Source organism: Dendropsophus ebraccatus, chromosome 10 (genome assembly GCF_027789765.1).
Source record: "Dendropsophus ebraccatus isolate aDenEbr1 chromosome 10, aDenEbr1.pat, whole genome shotgun sequence".
Taxonomy (NCBI): Eukaryota; Metazoa; Chordata; class Amphibia; order Anura; family Hylidae; genus Dendropsophus; species Dendropsophus ebraccatus.
The window spans coordinates 33,511,852-33,528,105 of NC_091463.1; the positions used below are offsets into that span (position 1 = coordinate 33,511,852).

Genomic DNA, 16,254 nt, shown 5'->3' on the forward strand with positions numbered 1-16,254 from the left:
CGGTTGCTTACCTCCCCAGTTCCAGCGCTGGGTACACAGAAAATGACCCCAGCCCGGAGTACCCCTTTAACTGCCGTGGAGGAGGGTCAGATTTCAGGAAGTTGTATATAAGTTGTTATAGCGGCTATGTCCTATTACAGTACTGCGCTGGTATCAGTAGAGTTCAGTAGAATGACCCAATTCTAAGGGAAAACCGCCAATGTGAACAGAGCCTAGATGAATACAGAACAGAGTTGTATAATACAGCTGGTTCAGCTCACTAGATCTGTGCTTGCTGCCATTATATGGACGCTAATGTGCTGCCCGCAACCACCAATCACATCAGCGCTTTCATTATGTAATCTGCAGTGGAAAAATGAAAGCAGTGATGTGATTGGTGGCGGCTGTCTGCGCCGTGATTGGCTGCTGGCACCGCTGTACGGCCGCGCTGCTCTCCCCCTCCCACAGTACAGGACTCCGTTACCCTGGAGACTGGAAACAGCCCAGAGCGGAATAACAATAGTGAGGCCGGGAAGTAACGTGATCCGGGGCCGAGCGCGGGGATGTGAGCGGACGAGAGCGGGACAGTGCGGAGAAGCCGGGCACAGGTAGGACCGGGGGAGTGATCCCGTGTACCGGGAGGGGCGGCCGCTGCAGGCCCAGGCACGGAGGCGGCGGCGGGGAGGTGGTGCAGTGTCCGGGGGATGAGGGAGGACACGGGGCAGGGCTGACTGGGACTGCTGCTCCGCTCTCCTGCACGTTGTGACGTCATCACATCTATGACATCACACTGACGCTTGACAGTACAAAATGTGAAAGCCTTGCAAGAAATAGCGCCCCCTACATGCGGCAGTGTTCAGGTATAGTGACTACAACCCCCATCATGTTCTGCCCATGTAGTATTGTAACAGCTGGAGAACCAAAGGTTGTGGACACCGACCCTAGGGTGAACGCTATAACTGTGTTAGGCTATGTTCACACAATGTACGTTCCGTACTAATCAACGTCCGTGATTAGTACGGAACTTACGTTGTGCTGAGGGAATGCCTGCCGGAGGGAATAGCGGCCGCAGAAAACCCTGTCAGAAACACCCCACTGTGAGAAGCAGGGAATTCGGATGCGGCCACACTCTAAAGGTCATCCGGCCGTTACTGCAGTACCAGCCGGGATAATCTTTTCTGAAACCGGCCATTCCTGAACGGCCAGTTTCATACAACGTGTGAACATGGCCTTAGGCTGGGTTCACATACAGTATTTTGCTCAGTATTTTGCAACCAAAACCAGGAGTGGATTGAAAACACAGAAAGGCTCTGTTCTCACAATGCTGAAATTTAGTGGATGGTCATTTTATGTTTTAAAATAATGCCAATTATTTGCCATGACGGCCATCTACTAAATTTCAACATTATGTGAACAGAGCCTTTCTGTGTTTTCAATCCACTCCTGGTTGAGGTTGCAGTATGAGGACCACAATACTGAGCAAAAATACTGTGTGTGAACATAGCCTTAGGCTATGTTCACACTACGTAAATTTCGTGATAATCACGGCTGTTGTAACAATGGCCTTGACTACTTCGGCACTTACGTAGTAGTACCTTTTAAGGAATCCTGCCCGGAGTGTATACACATAGTATACGGTCTGGCCGGGATTGCTAGCGGCGCCGCAAGAAACTGACATGTCAGTTTTCTGCGGCCGCTATTCAGTGAATAGCGGCTGCTGAAAACCTGTCAGTGCACACTATGGAGATCTACAGGACAGGGGGTAAGGAGCTGATGGTTGAGGTGGGGGGTCACAAATCCTAAAAATGGGGGGCAGCAGGGTGGTCGCTCATCCACAGCTCCATTCACAATTATTGCTAGACAAGGTGCAGAAGTCCCATAGAGAATGAATGGGGTGAAAGTCAAGTATGTACGCTGCACTTTGGAGGTCCCCTCCACTCTGGGGACGAAGGACCTCCATTCTCAGGATCAGTGGGGGTCCTACTAACCAGCTATTTATCCCTTATCATCTGTCACTTAAACAACCCCTATTGATAGTACTCTGCAATACATTGGTATTAGGGTATGTTCACACTAAGTAATATAGGCGGAAGTATCCCGCCTGTCTCAGTGTCACACAGTGTCTCTATGGGATGGCTTGAGCGCCTCCATTTTCGTCGTTCTCCATTTAAAGAATTGACGTGTGAGAGCAGCGGGAGTGGAGGCACGCAAGCCATGCCATAGAGACACTGAGGCAGGCAGGATTCAATTTCGTAGAGATGCAGAACATACAGCAGCTGACAAGTACTGGAATACTTGAGATTTTTTTTATAGAAGTAAATTACAAATCTATATAACTTTCTGGCACCAGTTAATTCAAAAAAAACATTTTGCTGAACTACCCCTTTAATATTGCAGTGTACTGACTGTACAGGTGATGCTTGAGAGACCCTTAGGGAGGGGAGCATGTGTTGAAGGGCCATAAATCTCAAAGAAATATATTTTTTGACAGAATGCATACAAGACAAAAAATACCCAGTGTTAGAATTGCTGCTTTTTAGGCACCTTGCGTCCGAAAAACACAGATACAGGCTACGTTCCCATAGTTGAAAAATATTCTGTACATTTCCAATAATAATCACTTTGGGATTGTGCAGATAATTCTTATAGTTAAAAGTATCATGGGCGAGGAGTAAAAAAAAAGCGTGTACTCACTGCTGATCGGCCGAGTACAGACGCAGTGAGATCAGTGCACGCTGGCGGTCCATTTACAACGTCCAGTTTACCGCATGGCCAGGCCGCAGGCATCGTTCGTGTGGCCATCTACATGCATTGTCATCAGACGCACATCCCCTGTGTACACAGATGTGCACTTGATAGCGATGAACTTTAGTGCACAATAAATCAAATCAGCCAATGATATTTGCTCGATTGTCAGTTTATCTCTGGCACTTTTATGGTACGTTTACATCAAGCGATAATTCGCCCAATCAATCGTTTAACGATTTTGAAGCAACAATTTGGTTTTTATAACGATCAGCGTTTAGGCGAATAAATTGTTAGAAAAATCTTTATTGCGATCGTTTTAAGATCGCTTAAGCCCATCTCACGCATAGGGTGAAAGACTGTTTACACGAAGCGATTTGTGAATGTTTAGCGTACGACCAGCAATGATTTGAGAATATGTTGAAAGATCACAATGTACGATTTCTCGTTGTGGCTTGATCATTCGCTGTGTTTACACGAGCCGATTATCGTTCAAATGCGATCGTTATGACAAAAATCCAAACAATAATCGTTCCGTGTAAACGCACCATAACATGGGCCGATTATTGGCTAATAGAGCGATGCTAGGAAAGCTTGTTGTCGATAATCAGCCAGTGTAAAAGAGCCTTAATGGCACCTGCAGGAGACTTGGAGATAAGTATAGTGTGTGTGTGTGTGTGTGTGTGTATGTGTATATATATATATATATATATATATATATATATATATATATATGAATTTTGTTAAAGGGGTACTCCGAGCTAGGGGTATTTTTACGGTATGGCCGGGGAGGGTGTGGATATTGACGCCGCCGTCCACTTACCTCTCAGGTTCCAGCATCGGGTCCCGGATCCAGACGCAGAATGGCTGAGCTGTCATGTGACGCACGTCTCAAGCTGCAGCTCAGACCAGGAACGGGCAGCAGGACGGGAGAACGGGGCGGAACCCGGGAGGTAAGTGGATGGCGGCATCTATATCCACCCTCTCCCCGGCCATACCGTAAAAATACCCCTAGCCCGGAGTACCTCTTTAAAGACCAAAATGCCCCAGTAAGTGTAGAGCAGGTTTTCATAGGTATATCTGTAGGACAGAAAAAAAGCATAATTCACATGTAACAAGGTAAAAAAAATGCAACTAAGAGCACTTGTTAATAAAAATGCGATGAAAAATGTGGGGCATCCATTTTATTTTTACAAGTGTAAAACAAGGCTGAAAGAATAGCGTGTTGTGAGGGTGTCCTTCTAGTGATCCCCTGCTATCCCCAGCCAGGCTACAGCACCATAACAACAGGTGAGTGCTGCCATAAGCCCCTCGGGAGTCCGTATAGGAAACATACACGCAAACAGCATCACATGTACAATGGTGACAACCTCCCTGTAGGATAGGAGTGATGATGGGGCCTCACTGTTACGTCAGGTCAGCTTTTAACGTATTCTTTGTAATTGGCAGTATTACATTTCCCCAGCTCAGGAGGGGCTTAGTGGTGTGCACCTGACAGCTGACATCTATGACATCTGATAGCTGACATCTTTGTAGGAAGAGTGAGTATATACAGGTGACTACTAGCCATGGCTGCATCCTGGAAGATTAACCAACAGAAACGTTAAAACAGAGATTTTAACCCAGTGTTCCTTTAAGGAGGCTATACATCTGTAAATGTGCCCCAGTCTGATCAGCACCCTCATTGACATCCCTGAGTGTTGGTCACGATTCAGGGAATGTCACCTACACGCAGGGATATTGGCCAGGGCTGTCTGGAAGGGAGGACTAGTAGTGACTTATCAGTGTCCATGTCTCCTCCATGACTGGATACATCTCATTTGGCAAACGCCAATAATGGTTCACTGAACTGGCATCGGCTGGCACCTATAGAGACATGGTCAGAAGGCACATCAACACCTCTATAAGGTACTAGGAGAAGTTTGTGGGCCAGTATGGAGATGACTGTTGTCCTTTAATGTATAACCCTTATTGTTTTTTTCAGACATCTACATACCTTGCCTATTTAAATAGCCCCTAGACCATTCCCCCCCAGGTTTGTGTGTATTATCGTGTAGTTGGCAGAGGATACATGTTATATTCAGACATTAGCCTGGGGCCCTTCCTGGCAGAATTTTCTGCCTATACTACATATGTTCAGATGGTGTCACAATTTCTTTTATTGTATTTAGGTGTGGGCGCATCATGGAGAATTATGAGGAAATCTTGAAAATTGGGCGAGGTGCCACAGCTGAAGTGTTTCTAATGAAAAATAAGGAGACGAAGAAGACGTACGCTGTGAAGAAGATTAAAGTAGACGCCTCTAAACGAATGAGGACTAAGGAGTGTGTACTGCAAGAAGCCACCATCCTACGGAAACTTGTGCACCCAAACATTGTAGTTTGCCATGAATACTTCTGTGACCCTGAGGATGAGCATGTTTTTATTGTCCAGGACTATTGTGATGGAGGGACTTTGGATGATCACATCAAGCAGAGGAAAGATTTCGACTCAGAAGACGTTATCATGGACTGGTTTATTCAGTTGACTATGGCCGTTCAGTACATCCATTCCTTGAAAATCCTGCACCGAGATATCAAGACTTCTAATGTTTTTCTCACCAAAAAGGGCATGATTCGTCTTGGGGATTTTGGCATATCTAAGGTAATGAACAGCACGGTGGATATGGCAAGTACATGTGTTGGAACGCCGTATTACCTCAGCCCAGAGCTGTGCCAGGATATTCCATACAGCTCTAAGTCAGACATTTGGGCCCTGGGGTGTTTGCTGTATGAGATGTGTGCCCTGAAGCCAGCGTTTGATGCAACCAATTTGATAAGCCTCTTCTACAAAATTGTCCGAGGAGACTATCATCCGCTGCCGGACTGCTACTCAGACGAGTTACACCTATTGGTTAAAACCATTTTAGACAAGTGTCCAGAATCAAGGCCTAGTGCAAATAGCATACTAAGCTTAGGTTTTGTTCAGGGACATTTAAAGCAGTTTATTGAAAAACACGAATTTCACCTTTACAAAAAGGACAATAAAGAGGTTTCTCCTCCGGCAAATCGGAGCAAAACATCGCTAGCAAGTCACGGAATGAACAAAGTGGAGGTGAGGTGTAAGTCTGCTCCACCTCCCTCCTATAAACCTGATGTTGGCTCTTGTGAAATATGGGATCCTGAGGAATTCTCGACTACCAGCGATAGATCGGATTACTCCGAGGACTTTGACAAAGACAGTGTTTCTTCTATAGAAGAGGATCTTGAGGGTGACGCGTGCCTTCTGCACCAAAGTGATGACATTCCAGAGGAGATTGGTAAGAGCCCAAACAAAGGGACGTTATGTTTTCTGTGTTATTAGCAATCCAATACTCTTCTACATGGAGTTCTGAGGAACCTGAGGCTGCAAACGTCAGGATAGTTTTGCTGAGTTGGGTATTATTGTCTGCAGTATAGTGTATATGCTGTGATAAACCTTTATTATGCAGTACATGTAATTAACAGGTGAATGTAAAAAAGTATGCCTCCGGTATATACTCATAGTGTAATGACTGAAAAAACTAACTGTTTATAACTTACAAGCATGCATTATTAGATAGATAGAGAGACTATGAGATTGGGTACATATAGTCATATTCTTTTTGTTCAGGAACTAAAACCTTGATCACAGAATAAAGCACAACACTATGCATGGTATAGTTATTAACTTACTTGTTACTTGTACCCACTAAGGTTCCGGTGATGAAGATGTGCCTGAGTACCCTGATGATTTTGAGGAGGTGGAAGGAAACACTCTGGAGATGGTTGTCAGTCATGCCAGGTCTGCTATGGATTTATCCGCTGATAATGAAACCTTCCAAGATGACAATGAAGATGGAGATGCACACTCATTGACGAAGACGCTCAAGACAATACGTCAGCAGTACATAGGTACAAAAGAACATCGTAGACTCTGATGGTCATAAAGATGTGCGAGGGCTCATCCACACATTCATGTGCAGCCTGTGATATACATCCCATGTGCTGGCCACGTATCACGGACTGAACTCTTATCTGTGACTGGTCTCTTAGCATCATAATTTATTATGTGACAGTGAGATCCCCAAACGGCCAGAACACTACACTTCTGAACTAGCACAGCTTTGTCAGTTCAGTAATGTAGTGTTCTGGCTGGTCAATCTTTATCTCATAGGGTTATCCAGGCCTATATATTTGTTTCTTTTCTAGGACTGCTATAAAATATACATATTGCACCATATGTTATGTAATCCGGTTCCCCAGTTGTCGCTCTGCTTTCTACTTGGGATACAGGCCTGTCAGTGATCGCCTGCATTGGTGTCCAGCCTCAGTCACCCATTGGCTGAGTGGGCAGTCACTGCTGGGACAAGTACGTCTCGGAAATAAAAGCAAGAGTGACTATTGGGGAACCAGATGCACGTTGCACCAGGAGCTGTGTGGGACTCAGGTAGGTATGAATATTTTTAAACAAGGTATAAAAAGTGTGTGTCTTGAAAACCCCTTTTCCCAACTACCAATCTCAAAGTGATTGTGAAGAAGGATCTAACCTGCCGAAGGTCCGCTGCTCCATCACTGATATAACCTTATTTTTCTTAATATTTAAATAGGTGGTTTGATGGAGGTGGTCCTGTGGCCCTCAGTGCACCACTCTGCCCAGCTGTCAGCTCCAGCAGCATGCCTCCTTATGAATATTCATAATAGCACACCACAGTAATGTCATCCTCTGCCGCCACTCACTGTGGACCGCCGTCATGAATATTCTTATATCTAAACACAGCAGTAATCCCATAATGGGATTTAAACAAATCTAGAAAGCATTATATATATATATATATATATATATATATATATACACACGCACACACACACATATATAATTTAAAATATGTATCCATATGACTGTAACAACCTGTAGGTTTCATTTAACTTGGGTTAATTTTTATAAACTGTAAAAAAAAAGTATCAATGACAATAATTTATATAGTAAAAAAAAGGAAAAGTCAATGTATGGGCCACTGTCGCCTCAATACACATGCAATATAATTATTAAAGATGGGTGATCATCAACGGTTGTCATGCTATGGGCAAAACATCCAGAAGTGTTTTATATAGTAGGATTCGGGAGTTGCCGTCATCACCAACTGGATCCAAGGCAGGGTTAGTGGAAATAGCCCAAATCGCCAGAGCAAAGTTAAAGTATTTTAAAGTATGTTATTGCCCGACAAAAGTTATACAAATTACCAATAGACACTTATTATCGGAACTGCACATATATTGCCATTTTTGCAAGAAATAGAAGACATCATGCAGTAGTAAGTGGAGGAAGCACTTACTACTGCATGAACTCTTTAATTTCTTGCAAAAATGGTGACCCATAGGTGCAGGCTGGGTTGTGCAGCGGCTGCTGCTAGGGCTATGGATGGTAGGACTGTGCCCAGCAGCTGCTGCTGCGTCTTCCCCCAAGGCTTCTGGCACACTTCTCCCTGCCCCTGGTACAGTTGTGGTGCCCGTCCCCCAGGATAATATTGCCAGTGCCAGGGCAGCCCCACACACTCGCCCGGTAGGAACAGCTTCTCCTGGCCCTCGGTACCTGTCTCCCAGCTCTAGCTTTTGGCCGGACTTCTTTAATTGTTGGCACAATCTCCTATTTGTTTCACAGTGCTGTATCAGTGTTAAAGTAAACGGACCACAGACAGTGAATTCTAAAACAGTTGAATGGAGTTGCTTTATTGGGGTAATGTGTTTGTGTGTCTCTCTGTGGTCTGAGCTGGAAGATTACGCTGGTAACTTTAGGCTTGTTTGCTTTGCTGGTTACAGTAGGAAATAATATTATTCAGGTTATGTAATTGCCTTGTCTTGTCTTTACCTAGGAGATGTGGGGCAGACTCTATACAATGAAATCTCCAACCATTTCCTGAGGGGCTTAACACCAGAAGATCTCCAGCCACAGTTTGAGCATAGAATTGGTCCAGAAAGACTTGAAACATGCTATATTCTCTTCAATATGGATCAAGATTCTTCAAAAGACACATCTGAATGTTAACCAAGGTTTCCACTGCGAGGATATCAAGCTCCATTCTAGGGAGCCATCATCACTGACCCTGTCTGCTTAATAAATCGGGGCTTTAGTTTAATATGCAGAGACATCTTGAAGAACGAGGTCATCAATATCCTTCAATAATATATATACTGTTACTTTATCATATGACTTGATCCACACAGCTGCCTTAACGGAGTATTTCCACAATTCTGCTCATGGCTCGTTGTTCCCCACTGCGAAAATCTAAGTAGTTGTCAGATAGAAATAACTTTCAGTAGTAAACGCTGCTCCAGATTTCATCCTCTACAGCTATAATTCTTCATGAGCATGTACGATTATGCCGTCCTCACTGTACAGATGTGCACTAGTTGCCCTCAATGGAGATCTAGCTCACGAGTGTCAAACTTGTGGCCCTCCAGCTGTTGCAGAACTACAATTCCCATCATGCCTGGACAGCCAAAGTTAGGAAGGAGTTTGACACCTCTGATCTAGTTCCATCTCTCTATCTATGTGATACACAAAGCCAAGTCAGCAGAAAAGTATTACCTGCCCAACCAGCCACCAGTGGAAAGTTATCTTTAAAATTTGTATATTTATGTCCATAGTTGCTAAAACCTGACCAACCTGCAAATAAAATGCATTGCGCTTCCCTTTTCCTCTCCCTGTTTTTACATCTATTATATGTATGTACATTGCTATCACCTTTTATCATAACATAACATAAAAGCATAACAGCTTCTTTATGATATTACATGCATGTCATGAATATTACAATGACTAACATCAGTGGCGCACAGAAGGGGCAAAGCGCATGCAGGAAATGTAATTTCCCATAAGTAAACCGCAGCCCCTGACGCACCACCCACTTTACATAGAGAAGAGACAAAGTCACGGAGGCGCTGAAGTCTAAAACAGTATGCAGGAATATAGAATGTGTGTTTAGGTTACTTAGATATGCTATTAGGGTACAGGGCTTTTGAGAGAAAAAAAAATAGATTCTGGGATAACCCTTTTAACATTCATGAAGTGTCATATAAGATGTGTATATACAACTAATAAGTGATTTTTTTTATATGGATTTTTTTTATATGATGGGGGTGTGAAATTATCGGAGTCATGTGTTATAAATTATAAGGTTGTATATTTTTTGTTTTGATGCTTTTTATGTTCTGCCACAAATATGAATAAGGGTTTTTAAAATGTAATATACGAAGCAGATTGTTACTAGTTCACACTTACACTGCTCGGCTTCTGATCCTTGCATCCTGTTCAGTTTTCTTTTACTATTGTAAACATGAGGCTTACCAAAATGTTGTTCTAATGTAAAAGTACAATGTTATATATTCCATCTGTGTTCTGTATTTCTTCTTTATGTCTCCACTTTAACATGAAGCGCCACTTTTGTTTTTACAGTGGTACCTCGGTTCTCGAACTTAATTGGTTCCGGAAGGCAGTTTGGGAACCGAGCAGTGTCCCATAGGAAATAATGTAAATGTTTTTAATTTGTTCCAGCACCCACCAATAATTACCTTCAATACTTATTTATTAAATTGAAAAGTGCCCAGTATAATCACAACAGTACAGAACAGCACCATATACTGTACAGGACATTACAGAACAGCACTATATACTGTAAAGAACATTATAAATAATAAAACATGCAAGAAAACCAGCAATTATAGTACAGTAGTCACTAACCCTTCACTCATAGAGCATAGAGTCCCCCCCATCCCAGCACTAAAAAGGACAGATGATGGTGCACTGACTTTACTACTACTGTACTGTATCTACACCCCAGCACTCTTATACAGTACAGGTTGGGAGATGGGGGTGCACTGACTGTACTACTACTGTACTGTATATGCACTCAAGTAGTCTTATACAGTACTGTATGTGAATCCTCACCAGTGCTATACTTACCAGGTACAACCCACCATCCACACTCGCAAAAACGTTCAGATACAGAGCAAAGTTTGAATTCTGAACGTTACTTCAAAGTAAATTTTCATTCGAATATCGCAGTATTAGGCTGGGTTCACACTATGTATATTTGAGGCTGTATTTGTGAGGCTGTATAGCAACCAAAACCAGGAGTGGAGTGAAAACACAGAAAGGCTATGTTCACATAATGTTGTAATTGAGTGGATGGCCGTCATTTAATGGCAAATATTTGCTGTTATTTTAAAACAACGGCTGTTATATTGAAATAATGGCAGTTATTTACCGTTATATGACGGCCATCCACTCAATTTCAACATTGTGTGAACAGATCCTTTCTGTGTTTTCAATCCACTCCTGGTTTTGGTTGCTATGAGGACCTGACATGAGGACCAAATACTGCCTGAAATATACGTAGTGTGAACCGAGCTTTACTGTACTGGGTGCCCGAAAAGTGTTTGAGAACCGAGCAAGAATTTGAGAACCAAAGCAAACTTTCCTTGAAAATACTGTCTGAGTTCCAAGCAGTTTGAGAACTGAGGTACCACTGTATATGGTCTTTATAGTGAAAACATAATACTAGGCTCATAGCACATCATACAGTTCCATATTCCCATTGTCTATTGTTGTAGAAAAAAAAAAATCTTAGAAGCCTTTGTATTGAAAAGTGTAGATAAAGTCATGTTCACATAGCTAAGATCCTGATTTCCACAAGCACAGCAGCATGGTTCTTCATTAAAAGCCATCTCCCATTGACTTCTGCGGGAAAGCCACACTGAGCGGAAAAATCCATACTGGATCAGCGATCTTTCAGCATGGAAAAAATACAGTGTCACTTATCTGTGGGTTTTTACATGGAAGTGAAATCCACATCGAAGTGAAATCCACATCAACTTCCACGTAGATTTCTCATAATGATTTCCAGACAGAATTTTCCACCAGTTTTTAACAGGTAGAAGTGAATAGGGAGAGTCACCAGCACTTCTGCATGTATTCTCTGTTTGGATGCAGCAGCTATTTTTTTAACGGGATGGTGGAAACAATTTCTTGCTACAAGCTGAAGTAGATTTCAGCATATTACCACCAATTTGTGGTGTATGTTGTAGTAAATCCACCGTAGAGGCCACCTAATGTACATAATATATTTAAAAAGTTAAAGGAAAAGTCTGGCGTCAATTATTATAAAAGAATTGTATTGCCCCTCCAAAAGTTATACAAATCACCAATATACACTTATTACAGGAAATGCACATAAAGAGCTTTTTTCCCCCTGCACTTACTACTGCATCAAGACTTCACTTCCTGGATAAAATGGTGATGTCACTTCCTGGATAAAATGGTGATGTCACAACCCGACTCCCAGAGCTGTGCGGGCTGTGGCTGCTGGAGAGGATGATGGCAGGGGGATGCTCAGTGTCCCTCCAGTGCCCTGTGTCCCTCAGTGTCCCCCTGCCATCATCCTCTCCAGCAGCCACAGCCTGCACAGCTCTGGGAGTCGGGTCGTGACATCACCATTTTATCCAGGAAGTGAAGCCTTGATGCAGTAGTAAGTTCAGGGGAAAAAAAAACTTTATAAGCATTTCCCGTAATAAGTGTAACTTTTGGGGGGCAATACAATACTTTAATAAAAATTTTTTTCCTTTAATGATAAGTTACACATGAATTAATAGTTCTTTATGCTGAACACATGACCAGTATAACCAAGAGCAGCAATAAGACCAACATTGTGACAGCTAGAGTATCTCTTCTGATAATTGAAGGTTTACCATTGCGCTGATGGTTACAACTAGGGATGAGCGAACCCTCAGTAGTAGCGAAGCGAATCTCTTTGCTAGGCTCAGCCGCCTTTGAACTCCATGCCGCTCTGCTGCGGGTTCCTGGAAAAGCTGGATCCAGTCCAGAATTTAGTACTGTAAATTTTTTCATCCCCAGTTACAATCTTCAAAGAATGTTCTACAGGGCTAATAGCCGCACCACAGACATGTATCCAGCTGCTTCACCTGGCCCTGTACTTGTTGTAGCCCATCTTGTCTTCAGAATGGGTCCAATATGTCCACTTCCAGCAACGAATCCAACAATCGTTCTGTATACAGAAGGGATGACTATCTTAGAACCAGAATGCAGCTTCACTCTAGTCTATGTTTCAGAATTAAGGGAGATACCAGTGGTGTAGTTGCCAGATGCATGGGCTTGTCTACTTTCTGCATTTCTCACTGGTTCATTCAGGCCTGTTAGCAACAGGGAGGAGATTTCTAATGTTAAAGCGGAACTATCAGTGGGTTAGTCGAATCTAACCTTCTGATATCTCCCTAATGCGCAGAGGGCACAGAGGAGGAAGGTATGTCTCTAACCTTCATCCTTGTCACTGTTCCTATGCTCTTAGTCATTCACTCTACGGTCCGATAAGACCGTTTGGAGCACTGGGGCACTGTTAGGAGCACTGCCCTGCCCCCATAGTTCTAATTGCTTATTAATGGAGAGCGTGGGCTGGATGGTTGCTAGGGGTGCACTGCACAATAGGGAGCTATCAGCAGGTTACATTCATCTAACCTGCTGATAATTCCCCTTTAAGCTAAATGTCTTACTGCAGCAGACAGATTGACCAGTGTAGATTTCCTCAGCTACAATGAACAGGGATCACGTGACTTTGGCAAGAAGAGCACTATGGCCGGGATTATGCATCAAGTCTTTTACACTAGCCTTGATATAGCAATGCATTTTTTTGAAGACAATAGCCCTTGGTTTATTGGGGTCTTTCCTGTGACTCACATGACTTCTGAGTATAGAGCTTGCATTTTTCACTGTCTCCAGATCATTGTGTTCTAGGACAGGCCTGTCTGCTAACAGAAGTTGATGTTAGAAAAGAAAACAAATGCTAAGTGTTAAATTTACAAATTAGCCTCCATAACATGCTTTGCCATGACCTGCATCATGTCAGATTTATTCCCTTGATGATGTCAGTTGCAACCCATATTTACACTGTCCCCAGGGGCGTAGCTAATGTCTCTTGGGCCCTGGTGCAAGAGGTCAACTTGGGCCGACTTCCTCTACCAAGCGATGCTATTGGTATATCTCAAGACCGATATTACCAAAAATACCAGTATACAGGAAATATTATCACCATACATATTACCGCCATACTGTTACTAACCAAATCCTGTATACTGAGACCAATATTACCAATAATACCAGTAGACAAGGGGCAAATATTACCGCCACACCACTAACATCACCACCATATTGTTATCCAGTATACTAAATCCAATAAAACACTACCAGATTACAAGTAACAAATATTACCACCACATACTGACTACACAGGCTTTGTACACCATATACATTACAGTGCAGTTATATCCAGTGACTCACAGGGGACAACTTCTCTGATCGGAGTTCTTCCCTTTTTATCTTCTTCTGTCCCCGAGCCACGAATCCACAGAATCTGCCTGACAAACATATTAGGCTCCTTACTCCAGCACCATCCTCAACTCTCTACACATCTGTATTGGCCCCTGTACACCCTCATTTAGCGGGTAGGCTGACTCTATGTGACCCCCTTATAGTACATACCCCCCCCCCTGTGTAGACCACTATAGTACATGCATCCCTCTATGCATGCCCTATTGTATACGCCCCCCCCTCCGTGTAGTCCCCCTTATAGATGGCCCCCAATGTTTCCCCCTTATAGATGTCCCCATGTTGTTCCCCTTATAGATGGCCCCTTGTGTTGTCCCCCTTATAGATGCCCCCCCTGTGTTGTCCCCATTATCCCCCTTATAGATGCCCCCCCTGTGTTGTCCCCCTTATAGATGGCCCCCCTGTGTTGTCCCCATTATAGATGACCCCCTGTTATCCCCCTTATAGATGCCCCCATGTTAGCCCCCTTATGTTGCCCCCTCATGTAATCCCCTCATGTTATCCCCCTTATGTTGTCCCCCATGTTAGCCCCCTTTTGCTGCCCCCCGTTAGCCCCCTTTTTCTGCCCCTCCCCCACGTTAGCCCTCTTTTGCTGCCCTCCCCATGTTAGCCCCCTTTTGCTGCCCCCCCATGTAAGCCCCCTTTTGCTGCCCCTCCCCCATGTAAGCCCCCTTTTGCTGCCCCTCATGTTAGCCACCTTTTGTTGTCCCCATGTTAGCACCCTTATGTTGCAAAGCAAAAATAACGTCACACAACTCACCTGAGAACTCGTTCCCCCGCCGTGCATCCTCTCTTCTGCAGTCCGGTCCCCGGCTGACATGCGACTCCCCGGCTCTGTCCCATCCCCGGCAGCACACACTGATTTCTGTGTGCGCCGGGAAAGTTACTTCCCGCTCAGCGGCGCTTGTTATAGAAGCTCTCTGTGCCGGAAGTACCATCGGAACGGGGACAGAGTCAGGGAGCCGCGCGCCAGCCGGGAGGCAGACTCTTGGGACCGCAAGCAAAACACTGCTTGCGGTCACAAGAGGGAGTCGAAAAGAGGAAGTGCGGTGGCAAGGGGGACCATGCGCCCCTCCCCCCCTTGGTAGCAGCCCGGTCGCGGAAGCGATTGCTGCGACCGTGGTCGCTACGCCGCTGACTGTCCCCATTCATATGTCTGCAAAAAACAAAAGTGCAAAAGATAAACAAAAAACAGGAAGACGCATAAACAGCAGAAACGTGTCACCCATATCCCAGACTGTACTATGTATGAAAATAATCCTCATTATAACGACAAATAAGGATTCTGTCAATAATAAGTAATGTGATAATAAGTGTAAAGTTTATACAGTTTATATAAATGTACAAAGAACAAAACCCAAAACTTGTAGGGAATAAAACTGCATAAATTTAAAATAAACAACTATAAATGGAATGATTTGATCTTTCAACATGTTCACAAATCATCATTGATCGTTCGCGAAAAATTCGCAGATCGTTCAGTGTAAAGTTTTTCAACGATTTCACCTATGTGTGAGAAAGGCTTAAACGATCGCAAAACGATCACATAGCGAATTTTCTGGACGATGTATCGTTCCGTCTAAACGCTGATCGTTATAAAAAAAACATTGTTCATTCAAAATTGTTAATCGTGCGATCGGGCGAATTATCGTTCCGTGTAAAAGCACCATAAGATAATAAACCTTTATGTAACACAGTGTTTCCCAAGCTGTGTCTCTTGCTGTTGCAGAACTACAACTCCCATCACGCACAGGCAGCCTTAATATGTCAGGACACGATGGGAGTTGTAGTTTTGCAACAACTAGACGGACACAGCTTGGGGAATACAGAATTTTATTTTATTTTTTTATTTAATATAATATATAATTTTGTTTAGCGAGGTGAAATTATTTCTTGCACATAAGGATGAAGAAGAATGGTATACATCGTTTGCTTTTCATCTCTGTATTTATGTAAAGCAATCACATTTACTCTGAGCATCAGTCATTTATGAATTCTCATCGCAAGCGGGGAACTATTGAGGGTTAACCTGGCCTAAACTGTCTGACAGGATGGCTCCTCCCAGCCTGTAGCATGATGGAAGTTGTAGTTTAATTCCTGCTCAATGACACCACATGGATTGAATTGTAACTACAA

General features: G+C 43.6%; 2 protein-coding genes across 3 annotated transcripts in view; one reads left to right on the forward strand and one right to left on the reverse strand.

The window, feature by feature from the left end:
* The window catches only part of RPS4X (ribosomal protein S4 X-linked), a 490,857-nt gene that overhangs the window by 436,649 nt on the left and 37,954 nt on the right, over positions 1–16,254 (reverse strand). The window lies entirely within an intron of this gene.
* On the forward strand, positions 449–10,088 carry LOC138802560 (uncharacterized). Of its 2 annotated transcripts, none has more exons than XM_069985998.1 (4): positions 449–587; positions 4,896–6,022; positions 6,438–6,635; positions 8,594–10,088. In XM_069985998.1, the coding sequence occupies exons 2-4, from the start codon at positions 4,909–4,911 to the stop codon at positions 8,764–8,766; spliced, it is 1,485 nt and encodes a 494-aa protein (XP_069842099.1). In that variant the 5' UTR covers positions 449–587; positions 4,896–4,908; the 3' UTR covers positions 8,767–10,088. The 2 variants fall into 2 exon arrangements, with proteins under 2 accessions (XP_069842099.1, XP_069842100.1); XM_069985999.1 differs by lacking the exon at positions 449–587 and adding an exon at positions 772–839.

Excerpts from the sequence above, each read along its gene's own strand:
- LOC138802560 (XM_069985998.1), top strand. The coding sequence starts at position 4,909 with ATGGAGAATTATGAGGAAATCTTGAAAATTGGGCGAGGTGCCACAGCT. Across the intron at positions 6,023-6,437 it reads TGACATTCCAGAGGAGATTG|GTTCCGGTGATGAAGATGTG; the intron begins GTAAGAGCCCAA and ends GTACCCACTAAG. Across the intron at positions 6,636-8,593 it reads AATACGTCAGCAGTACATAG|GAGATGTGGGGCAGACTCTA; the intron begins GTACAAAAGAAC and ends GTCTTTACCTAG.